Source organism: Aptenodytes forsteri, unplaced genomic scaffold (genome assembly GCF_000699145.1).
Source record: "Aptenodytes forsteri isolate BGI_AS27 unplaced genomic scaffold, ASM69914v1 Scaffold426, whole genome shotgun sequence".
Lineage (NCBI taxonomy): Eukaryota > Metazoa > Chordata > Aves > Sphenisciformes > Spheniscidae > Aptenodytes > Aptenodytes forsteri.
The window spans coordinates 1774422-1792237 of record NW_008794010.1 but is presented as its reverse complement, the minus strand read 5'-3'; the positions used below and the strand labels follow the sequence as shown (position 1 = coordinate 1792237).

General features: G+C 36.7%; 1 protein-coding gene across 1 annotated transcript in view; it reads right to left on the bottom strand.

Moving 5' to 3' along the window:
- LARS2 (leucyl-tRNA synthetase 2, mitochondrial) overlaps positions 1–15702 on the bottom strand; it is a 92575-nt gene extending 76873 nt beyond the window's left edge. The window contains exons 1-3 of the mRNA XM_009290374.2: positions 15455–15702; positions 13545–13673; positions 3469–3560 (exon numbers count right to left, since the gene is read on the bottom strand). Coding sequence (XP_009288649.1) covers positions 3469–3560; positions 13545–13673; positions 15455–15688 — 455 coding nt within the window. The 5' untranslated portion in view covers positions 15689–15702. The remainder of the gene's footprint in view (positions 1–3468; positions 3561–13544; positions 13674–15454) is intronic.
- Between the last annotated feature and the right edge of the window lie 2114 nt (positions 15703–17816).

Below are 17816 nucleotides of genomic sequence, written 5' to 3'. Positions count from 1 at the left end.
AACAAAAAATTAAAAAATTTATTAACTTAAAAAAATTTCTATCATGGGATCATATTTAAAATCAGGTGCTTATAAAGTTCTGAGAAATCAAAAGCACTAGTTAACCTCTAAACACTAGTATCTCACTAACAGTGAAACTCAAGGAACTATCAGAATACTCATCTTAAATAACAATTTTAAAAGTCCCTAGTGTATTCTGGTTCAATTTCAACGGCTGTGTGTACAAGACAATGATTTTTCCTCTCTTGATTCAAGCATAACTGAAAAGCAAATACGGCACTGCAGTTTGAGTGAAACTTTCCTGAAGTACCACTTCTCGTTATTTTTAATTATCTTTACTGCAGTTGAGCCAACGGGCACTCTGAAATCTTCACAATGCACTAGGATGTACTTCCACAATCAGCTTAATCCTGCTCTATTCTGGCAATGCTATCCTGGCTGTGTTTTGCTTTGGCTCTGGTGATTGTGTGGCTATAGGATGAGTTCAATCAGCTTACCCGTTCAACTGAAGACATGCCTTACAAAAAGTTCTCCAAAAGCCCCCCACCAGTTTTCTTGCTTCCCTCTGATCAACAGGCTGATCACACCAATACTGTGGCTGCAAAAACAGCTGAGCCAACACAAAGAAGATGGTGGGAACGTATATCCTGAGAGGTGACAAGGAAGACCTAAACTTCTGGTGGCAGCACAGCCATAGATAAACTTAAGTCAACTGTGAAACTGTAGGACTAGACCTTGCCCCAGATGGATTATATCCAAAATGTAAAATAAGATACATCAGAATATACAGTGAAGCTTTAGTTTGAAAATGTACTAAATACAGTTTACTAAAATACTCACAACTACACAATATTAACTAGTGACCCAGTGTGAATTCATTCATACACTTTAACATTGCTTAAAATTTCTTATGGACTTAACTTTCTACTAAAATGCATTATGGCAGATAAAGTATCATCTACCCTCCCACAGTGGCTAACTGGACAGTCATGAAACCAGGCATTTAATTCTGATCCAGAACAAACTTGCACTGCTGAATAACTGAGTAATGCAAGTATCCTGTATTAACAGTTGCAGAGCCCCAGTTACACGAGAAAAGGCCTGCCAGCAGGGTCATATCAGTACAGGTATGCCAGGAAATCCTCTTATGGACTCACAGCTTCCACTGGGAGAAACCATACTTTCAGTACTACTGCTTATATTAAAGTCCCACTCCAAATGAACTGTACCAATAAAAAAATTTCAAATTTCAGTGTATTTTCACAAAGCTTCTGCCACTATACTAACTCTTACTAACAAACATTTGTGTGTTTTGTGTAAGTAACTCTGTCTTCAATTTGTTTTATGTTTTTTTCCTAACTTTGAGAGTGTAAGAAGGAATAGTCAATTGGAGCTCATTTTAAATCACCTCTTCAGAAAATTATGATGCTCTGAAATTTGGTTGTTCACTCCTGAAACAAGTAAGTTGAAATGCTTACAGTGTGCCCCCTTTTACATGGGTGGCTGGCTCTGCACCAGGGATGACTAAAACACATCAGGTTGCTATCACACCATCACAGCTTCACATCCAGTTCAGTCATCCCTGCTGCAGGCACGAGAAACATTCAGCACAGGGACAGTGGATAAAACGGGAGACAGCAATTACTTCAGTGGTCAGAATTTAAATTGCCGGTATGAACAACCAACTCCCTTCCTTAGCATAATCAAAAAAATTGGGTATGTAAATAATTTTCCTATTTGGTTGTTATTATAATCAGTCTCAATGATGATGTGCTAACTTGTCTCAGTTTGTCGTTATAATATTATTATTTAACACTTAAAACTAGACAATCACTCTTTTTAGTACTAAGGAAATGTTCAAAGCGAAATTTTCTTCCAGTATAAAAGATTTTGTACTTGTAGCTACTAGCTGAACTGCTTTAAGTGTATGGAACAACATGCACCTCTTTAGAAGAAAAGAGAAAAATCACAGAGCACAGAAAGTAGCAGAAGAGAATCAGCTCAGGCTGTGCCCTGCCACATGCTTTTTGATACAACCCAGACAAACAGCTCAGATGAGACAGGCTGAGCTGATACGGCACTTTTGATATTGCAGTCTCTCTGCCCCACACGCTCACTGCTTTTCTGTTGAGCCAATTCAGCTCAAGTCAGCTGGCAGAACAGCTTTCTTCTGAGTTAGCAAGCTGAGTCAGTTCAACAAGATGTCCTACCAGTGCCAAAGCTAATACAATAGGTGAGGAGGGACCATGTAGTAGAGAGGAGGGGAAAACACTGACCCTTTTGTAGTCACAAGTACTTAATGACAGCCTCCTTGTCTCAAAACTACAACCTGCACTTCCTTGTGCCTCATTTGTCAGGTAGGTAAGGATCACAGTAACCCTCTATCTGGTGAAGGTTCCATCAAGATAATTGAGTTAGAAATGAGGCACTCAGATAAAACAGATACGTAGATTTGTTTTACAGCTGAGCTTCAGTAGGCTTATTGAAGGAAGACAGAAATCAATTTACTGACCACGCTACAATATAATTGATAGCCCACAACACACCGCACAGTGATGTTTCAGACTCTCAAAAGAACAAAACCAGGTTTCTGTGTCTTGATGGTAACTGGTTCTCATGCATATTCTCATCTAAACCATACATGAAGGAAATTTTAAAAAATTAGCATCAATAACTCGGAATTTGTGTGTAGTGCACTCATGCATTCTCCCTAAGTGAAATCAGTTGCCATCATATTTTAGCTGGAAAAGTTTAACATGGGACCAGAAGTATGAAAAAAACCTTAAAAGAAACAGCATTATCAAAGAAGGAAATGGATCAAGGTCCATTGTTGGGCTCTGCACCCAGAGCACAACAAACACCTTCACTTAGGAAGATTGGTTTCCAAGTCATTTATAGAAATTAATGTTTACTTAGATAACTTTCTACTCATTTTCAAGAATATTAGGGGAACGCAACACCCAATTCTGTGGACTAAAGCCCAAAATTTTCACAGAAATCAGCAGCAATAATGGCTGCATACCACTTTCCAAGACCCAGTCTCAAATGAAAAAACTATCTTCTTCCTCTTTCACATGGTACTGAAAAATGATAGTAAATCTAACCACGTAGCTCATAATTTTCAACTGTGTATTCTATACTAAGGTTTAACTCACCATAATGAAATTCTGATTTATTTCTTACTCACTGATTTGGGTGTTTGGGAAATGTCACTCTTTCAATATTCTACTTTTTTACAAGTTAAAAGTAATTGAGATGAAAACCTTGAAAATCATCCTGATACATTTGTTTTTCAAAACTGAATCATCTGCGAAGTCCCATAAAACATTGGCAAATAACCCTGGTTCTTTCTGTACCGTCTTTCTTCTACTTCTACACTGGTTTTGCTCTGTTTTGTTGGTTTATGGGGGCCACAGCACAGGTATTCACAGTGGCAATGTCATATTACTTAAATTCATTAAAAACTACCTTTGTGTCCAGCTTGCAGGGTGAAGCCCATGTTCAACTGCAGCATTTTCTGCTGGTAAACCAAATGCGTCCCATCCCATTGGATTTATCACCTGTAAGCAAAAAGGAAAAACACAATCTTACGTAACTTTCTGGAATGGCATCAACAACACACACAGGCCTCTAAATAATGAACGGTGTTTTGCATTTCAGCATTTCCTTTGTCTGAATTGAACCTCTTCAAAACATGCCCACTACAGCTAGTTTTAAAAGATGAATATGAAGCATACTTGCTATCTACAATGTGATGTTAGAGGGACCTTAAAGTACTGTGTAATAAATCCTCATGACTATTTCAATACCAGGTTAACAATGACAAAAATCAATCCTTTGTAAATTTGTGTGGTGGTCAAAATTAGCAGTTGATGCTACTGCTAAACAGAATCAAATACTCATCCTAAAGAAGGAGGAGAAGCAAGCAAGCAAGCAAAACTAATTGAACCAATGGTTTTATAACTGTAACTGATGTGTAGCCTACTTTTTTTTTCTTTTTTGTTGAAGAAAGAAAAATACCCTATGATAACCTTAAATCCAACAGATAAAATGAAGAGGATGGGGAAAACTGTTTTAGTCAAATTTTACTAAAATATCTTTTGTAAATATAGACTGCAGACTGACCACAAATAAATAAAGGTGGAAAAAATGTTTACTGCAAAATATGATAGATAATTTCTGTTGAAACAGATATGTATCTTTCCTATTCACATGTGAATTATTTAGAAAAATAATCTAGCAATACACTAAGTATTCAAAAAACCTGTTTAATAACCAGGGAAAGAAAGGCCAGTACTTAAGATGCTGTCATTAAGCACAGCTATATATTGGATACCTGATAAAACTAATCCCATTTCTTACACCTACAAATGTGCTATAAATTCAACAACTATGATTAAAGTTACACAAGTTTAACAATAGCAAAATATGATTGAGTAACATTTTACAGGTGGTAAGAAATCAAAATTTTTACCCCTAAAAATATAAAGAATTTGTTCTTCAGTGACATGCAAGCAAACAAGCAATAAGAAAGCAAGCCCAGCAATACTAATCTCATAAGCTATCTCCATGAGAAAAATCTGATCGTTTCCAAAGCGTAAGAGCTACTTTTGTCACTGGTTTGAATTATTTTTATTCTTCTTTGCCAAAACCTTCCAATCCTCTGACTTCAATGGATTCTTTCATAAAAAGTATTTTATAGACATGTTTATAAAGGTGCCTTAGGCACCAGCTTAGTGTAAAAGCAACAGAATTTAACAGATGTGACTCCTCAGCATTCTTGTTTTCAATACTGACCTAAAACTAAACCTGTTGTATATCATTACTCTGCTGGTGCAGCAACAAAACCAAAGGTATTAACCTGCGATCAACTGTGATTCAATCCAGTACAGTAAGGGTCCATGCACAGCACATTTTTTATGTAAAAATCTAATAGAAATCGGAATGCTATGCTGTGTTACAAATTTGCCCTATAATCAGACAGATTATTGTTCCTTGTATCACAGTGTCAGAAAATACAAGAGTCAGATTTCTTAACTCCCCACTTCCTCACATTATAAGCGTTAAATGGAAAATCTCATTTGGAGCCTAAACCACTTGACAAGGCCCCATTGAAGCACACCTCTCCCCAGCCCTTCTCCTCTCCCTCCCCCACCAGTAATGAAAACTATTGGTATAAAAGAGAAAAAAGAAAGGTAAACTTTACATAAACTACAAATCTCAATAGAATTTTTTAAGGACACACTAAAATATTAGTTTCTGCAGCTCAGCTCTTTTTGACCGCTACTATTGCTGACCATCTGCCTCTGGACAGAAATGATGAAATAAAACAGATTTTTTTTTTTCATGTATAATACATATTTTCTCTTCTTTAAACCCTGTTTGTTTAGACAAATGCACTAGATTTGCATCGCTACAAATGCCTTCTTTTACAACAAGCTGATGCACAGTAAATGAGATTAAAAAAACTACTCGATTAATTTTTGTAAAATTTTGCTTCTGAAGATCTCCTGGATATAGAGAGGCAGTCAAAAGCAAGGCAGAATCTCATTCCTCACACTCATGAGCAAAAGGATGTGGGAAGAACGGCTTAACTACCGGCTCCAGGCTCCCCAAAAGGGCTGACTGATGCTCCAGACAGCTAATGTGCAGACATTTTATCACTGTACCATCAGCGCTAGCAGGAGTTATCTGCTCACACAGATCTTCCCAATTCTAGCATGTATATTAAAAATATCATACAGTGTATTCACTTATCACATTCAAAAGACAGTTCAATTTAACAACCAATAGCATTCCTCAAGTTAAAGGGCTGAAGAAATACGCTAATTCAAGTTTCAATCAGAAACCTGAATTTAAAGAGACATTAAAAATATCCTTAAATTAATCTCCAGGATAGATCTATTTATGTAGTTGCTATAGAGATGAATGTAACATGCACAGTGGTTTAGAAAATGATTTCAAGTTTATTGTCTCTTTTACTTCTCTACCGTGAATGGATTTGAAAGGTTTGTGAAATGCATTTGTCTAAACAATAGGTCAGCTGCTTCTGGCTGGAATGTATGTTCCGTATCTACAGTTAAAATGCCACAGTCTCCACGGAGCACTTGGTGTTACATCTTAACTCTACTTAGCCAACATAAAACACAAGGCTGAGATTAACTATATAGTTCTAAAAAGCATCAAAGATCTCAAGAGACAGGGGAGAAGAAAATATACTACTAACATGTCAGAAGTTGGCACAAAGAATAAAGGAACAGTTCAACTGTTCAAAACAAAGAAAAAATAGGAAGAAAGCAATTTTGAAGACCAAAGGGTATTCCTTGTAGCTCCTTGATGGGCTGGTCATAAGCTAGCAGAAAACATGGCTGCTCCCTCCAGCATTACAGACGAGCAGAAGAAAAGGAAAAAAAGTCATCCACTTTCTTGAATGCTTACTTGATTGCTTCTGACAGCACTCTCTAAACCTTATGCAACTAAGGGATCAATTCTGCTCACTAGAGTGACCACTCTTCCAAGCATCGCTTCTCTGTACAGACAGTATTTTCTCTAAGCCACGAGGAGAAAGAAAAACAAATAATGAACATATCTTGTAGGAGGCCTGCATACGTCCAAGGATGTCTATACCTGATAAAAGAAGGCAGGCTATAGTTTCAGTCATTTTAAGACAGCAGAAGCCAGTACTATCTCCAAAGGCAGCTGTGTGTTTCTGGTCTTCACGATGAAGTAGACAGGTAGACTCTTCCTGGTTAGAACTACCAGGTTAGTCTTGAACTAAGAGGGCTGAGGATCCTCAGAAGTTCACATCACCTGGCAGGATCAACTATGAAAGACTGGCATTTTCTACCACTCAACATACTATGTCTTGCACAGGAACATGAAGTTGCAAGGAAGTAATTTATTAGTGTGTGGGGAACAAAGTGCTCGGTAACTACCACACTGAGCGTTCTTTTCAGGAGCAGATTATTAAAAAGGAAAACAGTTGCATCTTGAAACATATTAGATCCCAAAGACTCTGACTTCATATTAGCTCGAAGCATCGCTGTAAGAATCATTTCACAGCATGGACAAAAATCTGTCATTAACAATGGCTAGAGCTCTTAATGTGACTGTGGGACGAAGCAGAGGAAGACATGGTAACTCCATTAATTCTTTTCTGAGATCTCAGCTCTTCCTTTCAGAAGATTTTCATCTATTCACTGCCATAACAATCAGCCCATCACACTGACATTAGTAGGCAAGATCAGCAGGTACTATATAACACAAAGCTGACAATGATCTCATAACACTCAGTTCTCTGCCTCCGTCAACATAACTAGGACAGACGATTCAGTGAATTTTCCTTAATGTTTGCAAGGAAACAAAGAACTTGTTTGCTCTCCTGATGTGCTCAGTATGTCTCAAAACTGTGACCAGGGAGCTGACGTATGTTTCTTACATCCAGATCGATGCATTCTAAATTTTAAGAAAGACAGCAGAATCAGTGTCAAAAATGCCTGTAAATAAATATATTTATTTCAGAGAATGCGTGATAAGAGAAGAGAACCCCATATGAAAACTAAGAGGTTTGCTGACAAATTAGTGATTTGACTCAATACAGCAAAGTCTACATTCTTGTCTCTAGTTATAGCCCCAGGACACACTCGACGTGAACTAACCAAAAAAGGCTGACAAAATACGTGATCTGTGGTCACGAGTTCCAGCTGCCAGAAAACACCCCCGGCTCCAGCAGCGACTTTCTGTCATCCTCCTTGCACTTGATCTCACAATTGTACAACCACAGACAAGTCAGACAGTAAGGACACGTGGTTGGAGAGGGGGAAGGAGGGGACGGCTGCTCCTTCCACTGGCCGCCTACAATTAGGCTGAACATGTTGAAAATCTGATTTGTAAATTGACAGATTACAGATCCAACACATTTTAAATACAAGACCTCCACCTGAATGCAGCCTAGATTATCTTTTAAGTGTACTAGGTAATAAACACTGTTACACAACAGCTAAAAATTACCACCACCACCAAACAAAAAAACCACAAGCAGACAAAGCAGACCTGGAAATAGATTAAAATAATGAATTTTTGACTAGTGTGTACATTCTAGCAAGGACTATTTCAATGATTTTCTGCAACAGAATGCTGCATATTTGCATTCTGATAAGGCACTTTCAAATTAAAAAATAATCAACCCACACAGATTTCTATCAAAACATAACTTTGCTTATAAAATGCTCTCATTTATTTCTTGCTGTCACAAGATATAAAATACAAGAAATTATTCTACATCCACACACTACTACAAACATTTAGAAAACAAAGGTGTCACTCACATCCTTAATCTCACACATTCCTGGATAACATAATTGCATTTAAAATAATATCTTGTTTCCTCTCTCTTTCTTTCAAAATGAAACACAGTGAGCTAATTAACACTTTCAGCACTTGCTACTGGAAAACTAAATTTAAATAAGATTCAATTCACATAGGATACTTGTAATACTTTCCACTTGGTTTATACCACAGAAAATAACCTGGCAAAAGGACACAACAGCCTCACACAAAAAAAGGGTGGAGAATAGCAGCTAATGATGATCAGAAAATGGAACTATATTGAAATAATTCATCCTACTGATGAATTCATTATAAAGTTTTAATTAAACTTGCCTGTCTTTCTTCAATACCATTCACTTTTGCAATTTCAAGAGTATTAAGATTCACTGCTGAGAAGGAAAACAATTAACAAAAATACATCCAATTTAAAAAAAGATGTTCTGGATAAAACGAAAACGTTCTTTAAGTCATTTTTGGATATTGTGGAAATATCACTGACAATATTCCAATCCCATCTATCAGGAGCAGTTTAAGTATAAATTAAGAAATCTGATCCTAGTGTACAGGAATTTCACCCTGAATTGTCCAATGATCATTCTCATTTCTGCACAACTTGCACGTGACAGCCTCGCTGTGGTATCAATTACAATTCAAAATTTTATTAAAAAGATATCACAGGAATTATTGAACTGAATCACTCTCTGTTTACTGATTGCTAAGGGAATTATTCTCAGTCCTCTGAGAGGCACAAATTATCCACTTTGAAATTTATCAAAGACATGATAATGATAGCGTGATAAAGCAATGGTAAATACTTTTTCCCCAAGCAGCAGCAGACTGGAAATCTGCCATGGTGAAAATCACCATGAGTATCTCTATAATTTGTACATGGCACTCAAAAAATGAATAGGAAATCTCTTAACTTCTTATAAAACTCATACATTTGAATTCACAACATGCATGTAAATTTACGGAGAAAATACAAACCGAAACTTCACAGTTTAGTTCTGGATTGGTTTACTAATAGATACAAAATTGTAATTTAAAATAGATAAATTACTTTTTTATAGCATTTTTAAAGAAATATGTTTGTAATAAGATCTGTGACTAGAACTCTCCATACACAAAAATTGTTTTAATTGCACTTCAAGAAAAATGTTATCCTTAACATATTTTAGAAAGAGACTAGCTCACTGCATTCATGCTAAGTAATCTATACGGTTTACAGTTCCCACGCAAAGACTTCAAACTTCATCTTCAGTAACTGGAATGTAAACAACTTATCTCACAACAGATGTACTCTACAAATCGTTTACCCAGCAACCTAATCCAAGTGCATGACAGAGTTTGTTTCCCATGCACTGCCTGCAGGTACCTGAGGAGTGTTGGAACAAGACAATGCTCCGCTGGTCAGATCTTCAGGTAAAACAAACGGGACTTCATCACCCACTGGCACAATCAATGTGCTGGCCCCGTATCGATACAACTCTGGTGATTATCTCTGTACTGCAATACGCACATTCACGCACCTCCTACTGAAAACTCTGCGAAGCTTATCAGTCATCAGTACATTGACAAAGTGACTGCCTATTGCGATGTTACACTTGCATTAAATCCCACCCCTGCACACCATTTAATAAATGACCAGCCAGTCATGTATTGCAGAAAAGACTGCCGCTCATTAGGTAATCTGTTTGATTTTCAGTGTCATTAGTCACCAATATCATCTACGGCTTTATGTTGAAGCAGTATTTCTTCCAAAAACAAGGGGGGAAAAAGAGCAACAAGTATTTATTGTCCCCACTTGAAATGCTGGTGAAGTACAGGTTTCTGGCAAATAGTAGATTTCAGTGCGTATTTACTCTCTAGGATATTTTAATTGAAACAAAATCAGATCCTATCCAGCTAGAAAAATGAAATACTAATGTTCCATTTTAGAAAAACAAAAAAACAGCATCCAAATGATTTAACACTTTCCCAGTTAAGATTTCAAACTACCTTCAATATGAAGAAATTACATGAATGCAATGGTTCCAAGAAGGTTCCAATTTACTAAAGGAGCTCTAATCCCTTTGTAAAGGCATTCAGGCTTATCCTTACTTAAATATTATAACAAATAAGACAATTCTTGCCTGTTCAGATTAAATCAATATGAAACTAATTTACTATTTTCTCATGAAGGCATTCTCCAAGAAAAGTATCTCCACCTTATTCAACATACATTAGTCTTTCACTCAACCATATATACTAGTCAACTATGTACACACCATATATATTTTCCCTGGTATTTCCCCTCACTGTTCATCAGACAACAAATATGCATTGTAGTCTGAAGTTTTCCCTGGGAACTGTAATTCTGAATGTTTTTGCCTGTATTTTTCATGGTAACAGCCCATCATTCCTCATTGCCTTACAAACACTTTTAACCTACCTGTACTGCTTCTAGCACAGTTTTATGACTTGCTAACCAAGGTCAGTTCTATATCTATATGTAGAGATATAGTTCCTAAGATTATTTTCAACGACTCTTGCTTTTTGTTAGTTTGGAAATGATGGAAGCAATTACTACTCAAAAATCTTATCCTAAAAATGCCTTTAATACCTGAAATGCATTCATTTCTACTTAGAATTTTGACTTGGGAAAAATTAGCAGTCCCTGAACTTTCAAACATGCAATATTAAAGCTGCATTTCCAGAAAGAAAAAAAAGCAATAGAAAAACTTCAAAATTATGCATACTTTCTGTACTGAAGAATTCCAGTAATTCCCTGAATACAGGGAAAAACATTTTTCTTGGGTATATCAAATTTTATGTATGATAAGACATAACCATGTCATAGCCTCTAACCATCACAATAAAGAAATCTTTAACAGATTGGACGACTGTGACAAAGGCCAGAGAAAACATCTAGAGGCTGATAAATTAATTGCGAGGAGAAAATCAATTATAAAGACTTTAATGCTAAGTGATGGAGAAATTATCATGGCTAATAAAGAAAAGGTTTTTTAAGGTAAATATACGTTCCAGCAAGTTAATGTACATCAATAACACAATAGCTCTTAGTCTGACATACTCAGAAAATCATTTGAGAGATCTTTAATGTCTCTTAATCGTGCATGAGGGTTAAATTCTTTGGCTGCCCACCTTTAGTCATAAATAGATGTTCAAAGTGGTTAACACAACAGAAGATATATGTATTTATAGAAATTCAGCATGTTCTACAAGCACTCTAATACCCTTCAAATTCATTTTTACATGAAATGTAAAAATAAGCTGAAATACAAGATTTAAAAACTTTGAAAGACTTTCAAAACTTTTCTGGAAAAAATAGGCAATTGTGGAAATAAAAACTTGCTTTCATAGTGGCTCTTGTATTTCATTGCAATTATATTACCTTTTCATTTTCTCCAAAGGTTTCTACTAAAGGTGCTTACTTCCCTTGTATTCAAAAGCTAACACCTACAGCATCCTACTGGATGTAGACAATTATTTTCACTTTATTTACCTAGTAGAAGAGGAAGCATGTTTTCATTTCTCTAACAGAAATTTAGTGGATATCTCCACTGTTACTGATGAGAGATGAGCTATGTCCTGAAATAACATCTCCAGTGGTCTTAACATCAAGCAAGAACGAAAAGTCCCTTCAAGAGCCCAGTTGGCTCAATTTTTTTAATGAGATCTAAGTCCTGGTCATTCAGAGGAGTTAGGAAAGACTAGTATCACAACAGACATTGGGGGTTTTTTTCTCATTTAAAGTCTAAGGTAGTTATTTCTTTTTCCTGTAATTTTAAAAGCATGAGAACGCATTTCTGTAAAGCAACAGCACATATTCAGTGCATGGTATGTTCATCATTGGCATAAAATACATAGTATTTGGAAAGGCAGCACACTGAATAATTCAGTGACAATACCTTTAAGAGTCTCATGGATGGTGATAAATCCAGGAAACACTACGCTTCTGCAGCGCCTGTAGCAAGGAAATTGCACTTAGTACCACAACCAGCAACTAACATTTACTTGTCCATTTCATCATCTTTGTACTCTTTTGAGGGTCCAACTCCTATATTCTTGACCTGCTCCTTCTCTCTCATACATTAAAGAGAATTCCTTTCTGAGTCCCATCCTTGCCTAGATTCTAGAATCCCTAGATTCTTGCCTACAGCTATTTCTTTCCTTTTGTTCCCTACCCTAAAATTGGGTATTCTCTTTCCATATTCCTCCTTCCTACTGTTTCCCAGATTCTTAACATTTTCCCCCTACCAAATGTCATCTTCCCCCTTAATATGGTTGTCACTCACTCCACAATTCTCCCATACCTTCCTCACATCCTTCAAATTTTACCTGCCAGTCTTTACTGCAGAATACCAATTAGGATCCCACCTGTAGACTGCAGGGACTAGGCTCTCAGCTACACCTTCTACCTACCGGAGAGAGAGAAGGGAGCAAGGGAGAAATTATGGCCGGCATCGGGTGGACTGGGAAACAAAGGAATGCGGAAGGGAAAGTGTGATTTCTCCTTGCAGATGTGGCAAGTAGTTAGTCTTAGCCTACTTCATAGACTTGCACCCTCAGAAGACAGCGTTTCGTATGTATGAGCAAGGCTGAAATACGGAAGTCAAGGGGTCAGCCACTACAGAACAGAAATTTCTACAGTTACACCCAGGTGACGTGACATGTGACAGGACCCCGTCCATCTGACTTACAGCAGTTACAAGAAAGGGTTTCCCTCCAAGCTGGCACAGAGGAGTAGGATGTCCCCTCCAAGTCTGACAAAGGACATCAACCTTTTGTCAGGAGCAGAAGAGGTGAAAGGAGTCGATTTCTGTGGTGTCTGTTTTTTCTTGCCAGCTACACTTTCTTCTCCCACCTAGATGGCAGTAGGGTCTTCAGTCTCCTCTCACAGAATTGGTGTGGCCCATACATCCCATCGACACTGTGCCGTACATCAATAGATTCAGGTAGCTGATACAGCTTCAGCTGTATCATTTGAGATAAATTCTAACGATTTGTTATCAACTGTTGAGTTCTGACCACCTGTTTTAAAAAAGTCTCGAATTTCAATACTCAAAGCTCCACAGGTCATTATCTATGCATTTGCAGCATATGTTCCAACTAAGCCTTCACCTTCATGCATTTTGGAACATACTAATTTCCTGACCAATTGTGATATTAGAACACCAAAAAAACACCCAGTCCTACTGCCGATCTTTTCTTACCTGCATCCCTCTCATTTTCTGGAACCGAGCTACTGCATCACTGATGGTGTAGACACGAACATGGCCCATGTGAAGCTTTCCAGAAGGATACGGGAACATAGAAAGCACATAAAATTTTGGTCTTGATTTCTAGAAAGAAATTTTTTGAAAATTGTAACTGCATGAGTTAGCATTTCACTTGAATAAATACATGCACATATTATAAACTACACGGTGCCATGAAAAGACACAAGGTTCTGCTGGAACTGATCCAAGTGAGCACTGACAAAGTTCCTAGGATCAAATTCTTTGGGGCTGTAAATGCAGATGTTTTACCAGACTTTGCTGCCGTGTCATCAATTTATATTGGTATTTAAATGACACTTGAAAATTATTTTTAATCAACTTTTACTCAACAAAAGATATATTAACATAACTGCAGCTTAACGTATCACCATTCCCTACCATAGCATCTGTCCCACCAAAAAATGAAAACATGACAGATTAATTAAGTGTTTTACTCTGTATTTACAACAACCATGGAGCTCACTCAGGGCCGGTTGCTTTTTGTCAGCTGAACTGCAGTAACTCACTGAGTGAGTGACTAAATCATTTGCAATTGCATGAACATCCACTGAAGTGAAACTGTTCAGTTCCATTATGTATGCTCAGATTCAAAGACATCTTACAAGCAGTATCTTGCATAGTAAAAAGAAAATAAAAATTTGTTAGGTTTGAGTAAATTGACAAAAGTTACAAAGAAATCAAACATTCTCTCTCTCACGTAAATTATTCCTAATACATCTTGATTACCATTGAATTTATCATTGATACATGCTTGATCACTTCCTACATTATTTTTCTTAATAATGCAAAAAAAAAAAAATTATGGGCAGCTATTCTGAACCAAACTCTATTCATATTTATCAAATATTACTTCTTTATCGCTTTTGTCCAATAATAGCAAAATTAGAAACAATCTGAATACCTCACTGTACTATACACTATTTGCCTCTTAATATGAGATGTTATTAAACTTCAACTGTAAGGATAAAACAAAAATATCATTAAAAATACAATTTAGAACTTAGCATATGTATGAGATATATATATATGGTACCTATGTATACATGTATTGTCAGATATTAAAGACAGAAGCCTAAATTAATGCTTTCCCTGCCACCTGTATGCAAATACACCATTCTCACCTCAGCTTTCTTACTCAGAAAAAAGCAAGCCCCTTTTCTCTTCGACACTTTGATAGAATCAATCTTTTGTTGGAGAGGGGGCACATTTTAGGAAAGAAGAACAAACAAACGTGAAGGGGCACAAAAATGTTTTTATACCTATGTGACTGAGCATAACTGTGAAGGCAAAAAGAGTCAGAGACTGAGATTACAATTGTTTTCAAGATCTTTTATTGCATGAGAAAACTTTTTTTTTCTGCAAGTCACTCATTATTTCTAAGACACTGTAAACCAGAAAATATTCTTAAAAAATCATCTTCCCTTAACACAGATTTTAATGAGTCAGTGCGTAGCGTAACCATTGGGAACAAGAACTTTAGAAAATTAATTGTTTACAATTAATTGTTTACAAAAGTTACGAATGTAGATGTTTCTTTTAATACTTTAAATAATTAATTCCTAAATGTGGTATAAAACACAAAGAAAGAATTGATTACTTAAACACTTCCTAAATTTACAAGCTCATACTTTGCTGACTGTGTTTTTCCTCAGGATTTTATTATTATTTTTCCACCTATTTCATCAACTGTTTTTAATAATCTATCATATAAAAGTATTTTCCCCTGAAATGTAATATACATCTCATCATTATCAGTCAACAGTACTAAGTAATTTTCAATTAATTCCATTCTGAGAAAACAAAAATATCAAACATGTAATTTCCAAATTTCTCATAATGCTTACATCAGTTTCTGAAATTTTGCAGGACTGATCCTTTATTCTTGGGAGCCACCAATTTTCAACTCTTTTTCTTGTCTCCAACCCATAGCTTTTTTCCCATTTCCCCGTCTCACTGTAAATAGTTCTGACACAAGCAGGAACCAGTCTTCTCTGCCATTTAATTAATCCCAGGAAGCCATTTAGTTGTCTCTTCAAACATGAGGAACAAGTGCCAACTCTCTGACAAACCAACTGCATTCTTAAGGTTATGATATCTGAAAAAGACAAAAATAGGTATTTCAGTCTACGATACATAAACAGGAATTTAGTGGTTATTACGACTGTACAGAAATTTGGTAGCTATGAAACATACTTTAGCTTGATTTAGATTACTTGGCTGTTTTCCATGGTACGTACATTTTATTCCCATGTGTTTGAATTATAAAAGCATTTACTTTTTAGCCAAGAGAACTAACTGTGGCCCTTGCACAGAACAAAACTGTTCTGTTAGATTTCTTCACTAATAAGATACAATTCTTGTATTCAGTCTCCCATAAAAGCAGGATTAGTCAATTGAAGGTCCAAGAAACTCGGCTGACTGAACAGAAGAAGATGGCTAACAGGGTGTTAGTAATGATTTAGAATGAAAATAGGGAGAAGAGGAAGTTGGATGAAATTATCCTGTAAAACTACTGAATTTGTCATCACTGAAAAGAGATGGGGGAGGATGACTATAATTAGTAGATTTCAACTAGATATTCTAAACTGAGTATTTTGCGAAGGGCTTCCTCATCAGTACAGTTTTCTGCAAGAACTACATGAGAAACTTACACTGTTCAGACAAGACATAATTTAACAAGTCAAGCAAGTAAAGCAATCCAGCTCTCCTTCAACTAAAAATCCAGTTAAAAGAACTCCTCATATGCTTTAGAGTGAGTCTTCTAAAATAAAACTACTCAGATGTGAGAAAGATCAAATAGTATGCAAGTTCAGGATCGGTCTCAATGGGATATTTACCGATTTTACTTCCTACAGTAGGAAATATGGCACTAAAAAAGCCCCTATGCTGAGAAGATTTCTTCCCCGTCTTCACCCCTAATTCCCTTTTTAAAAATCTTGTTTGTTTATTTATATCAATATTTCCTATCCTCTGTGGTTGGTTTTTTTTTTCAAATTCTGGCCTACACACTTGACTGTTGTACCAAGCTAGCTATTTCAGTCAGTTCATAATTTATCTTGCAGTTACATCAGTAAATCTCTGTGTAGAGAAACTCTGTATAAGAAACAGTTTTATTTATTTATTTCCCATATGATAGCAACATTATCAGTAGAAATAACTGCTATATCACCTAAATTAGGTCCCCAGTATAACTAGTGGGAGTTATACTTAACATTCACCTTGTATGCATACACAAGCCCTCATTGCCTGTATCATTACATATCTAAAGAATTGCACCTTTTCGCTGTTACTTATCAAATAGGCTCTTTCAAACATTTTTCATTTACATAAGACATGCCAGTGTCTTGAATTTTTTTGTTGCTAATCTCTAAAATCTCTCATATTTGTAATAATGACAAATTCAGGACTGAACTCAGGATTCCCAGTGCAGGTGCACACAACTTATTCAGGAGACACCTAATCTCTTCCCCTCCATAACCTTACACTTCTTCACTCAGCTCAAAATTAGCAAGAACATTTCAGTACTTCACTGTTTTGCTTGTTTTTATGAATTATTTCCTTATTAATTATTTCTATTGTTTCAATTTATTTTACAACAGAAAGGAGCACTTCCCTTTCTCACGGTAGGCCACTTTCAGCATTGCTGATTTACAATACATATATATTTTAAAACATGAATGTTACATACATGTGAATCCTTCGTTGAAGACAGAAAGGAAAGACACAAGCTAGACCCCATGTCTGCACACAGCTCAAGAGAAGCCCGCCTGCCAATGTCACGCCTGCCAGGGCACCTGCCAGGGTAAACCTCAGGCCCTGCAGGTCACGCATGCAAGGGTCAGAGCAGAGGATGCAAGTGGGAAATGGGCCGCAGCCTGGGTCACACAGCGTTAGAGCAAAACTCATTGTTCTGGTTTTGGCTGGTATAGAGTTAATTTTCTTCCTAGTAGCTGGTACAGTGCTGTGTTTTGGATTTAGGATGAGAACAATGTTGATAACACACCGATGTTTTAGTTGTTGCTAAGTAGTGCTTACACTAGTCAAGGACTTTTCAGCTTCCCATGCTCTACCGACTGAGGAGGCTGGAGGTGCACAAGAAGCTGGGAGGGGGCACAACCAGGACAACTGACCCCAGCTGGCCAAAGGGATATTCCATACCACGTGACGTCGTGCTCAGTACATAAACTGGGGAAAGCTGGCCGGGGG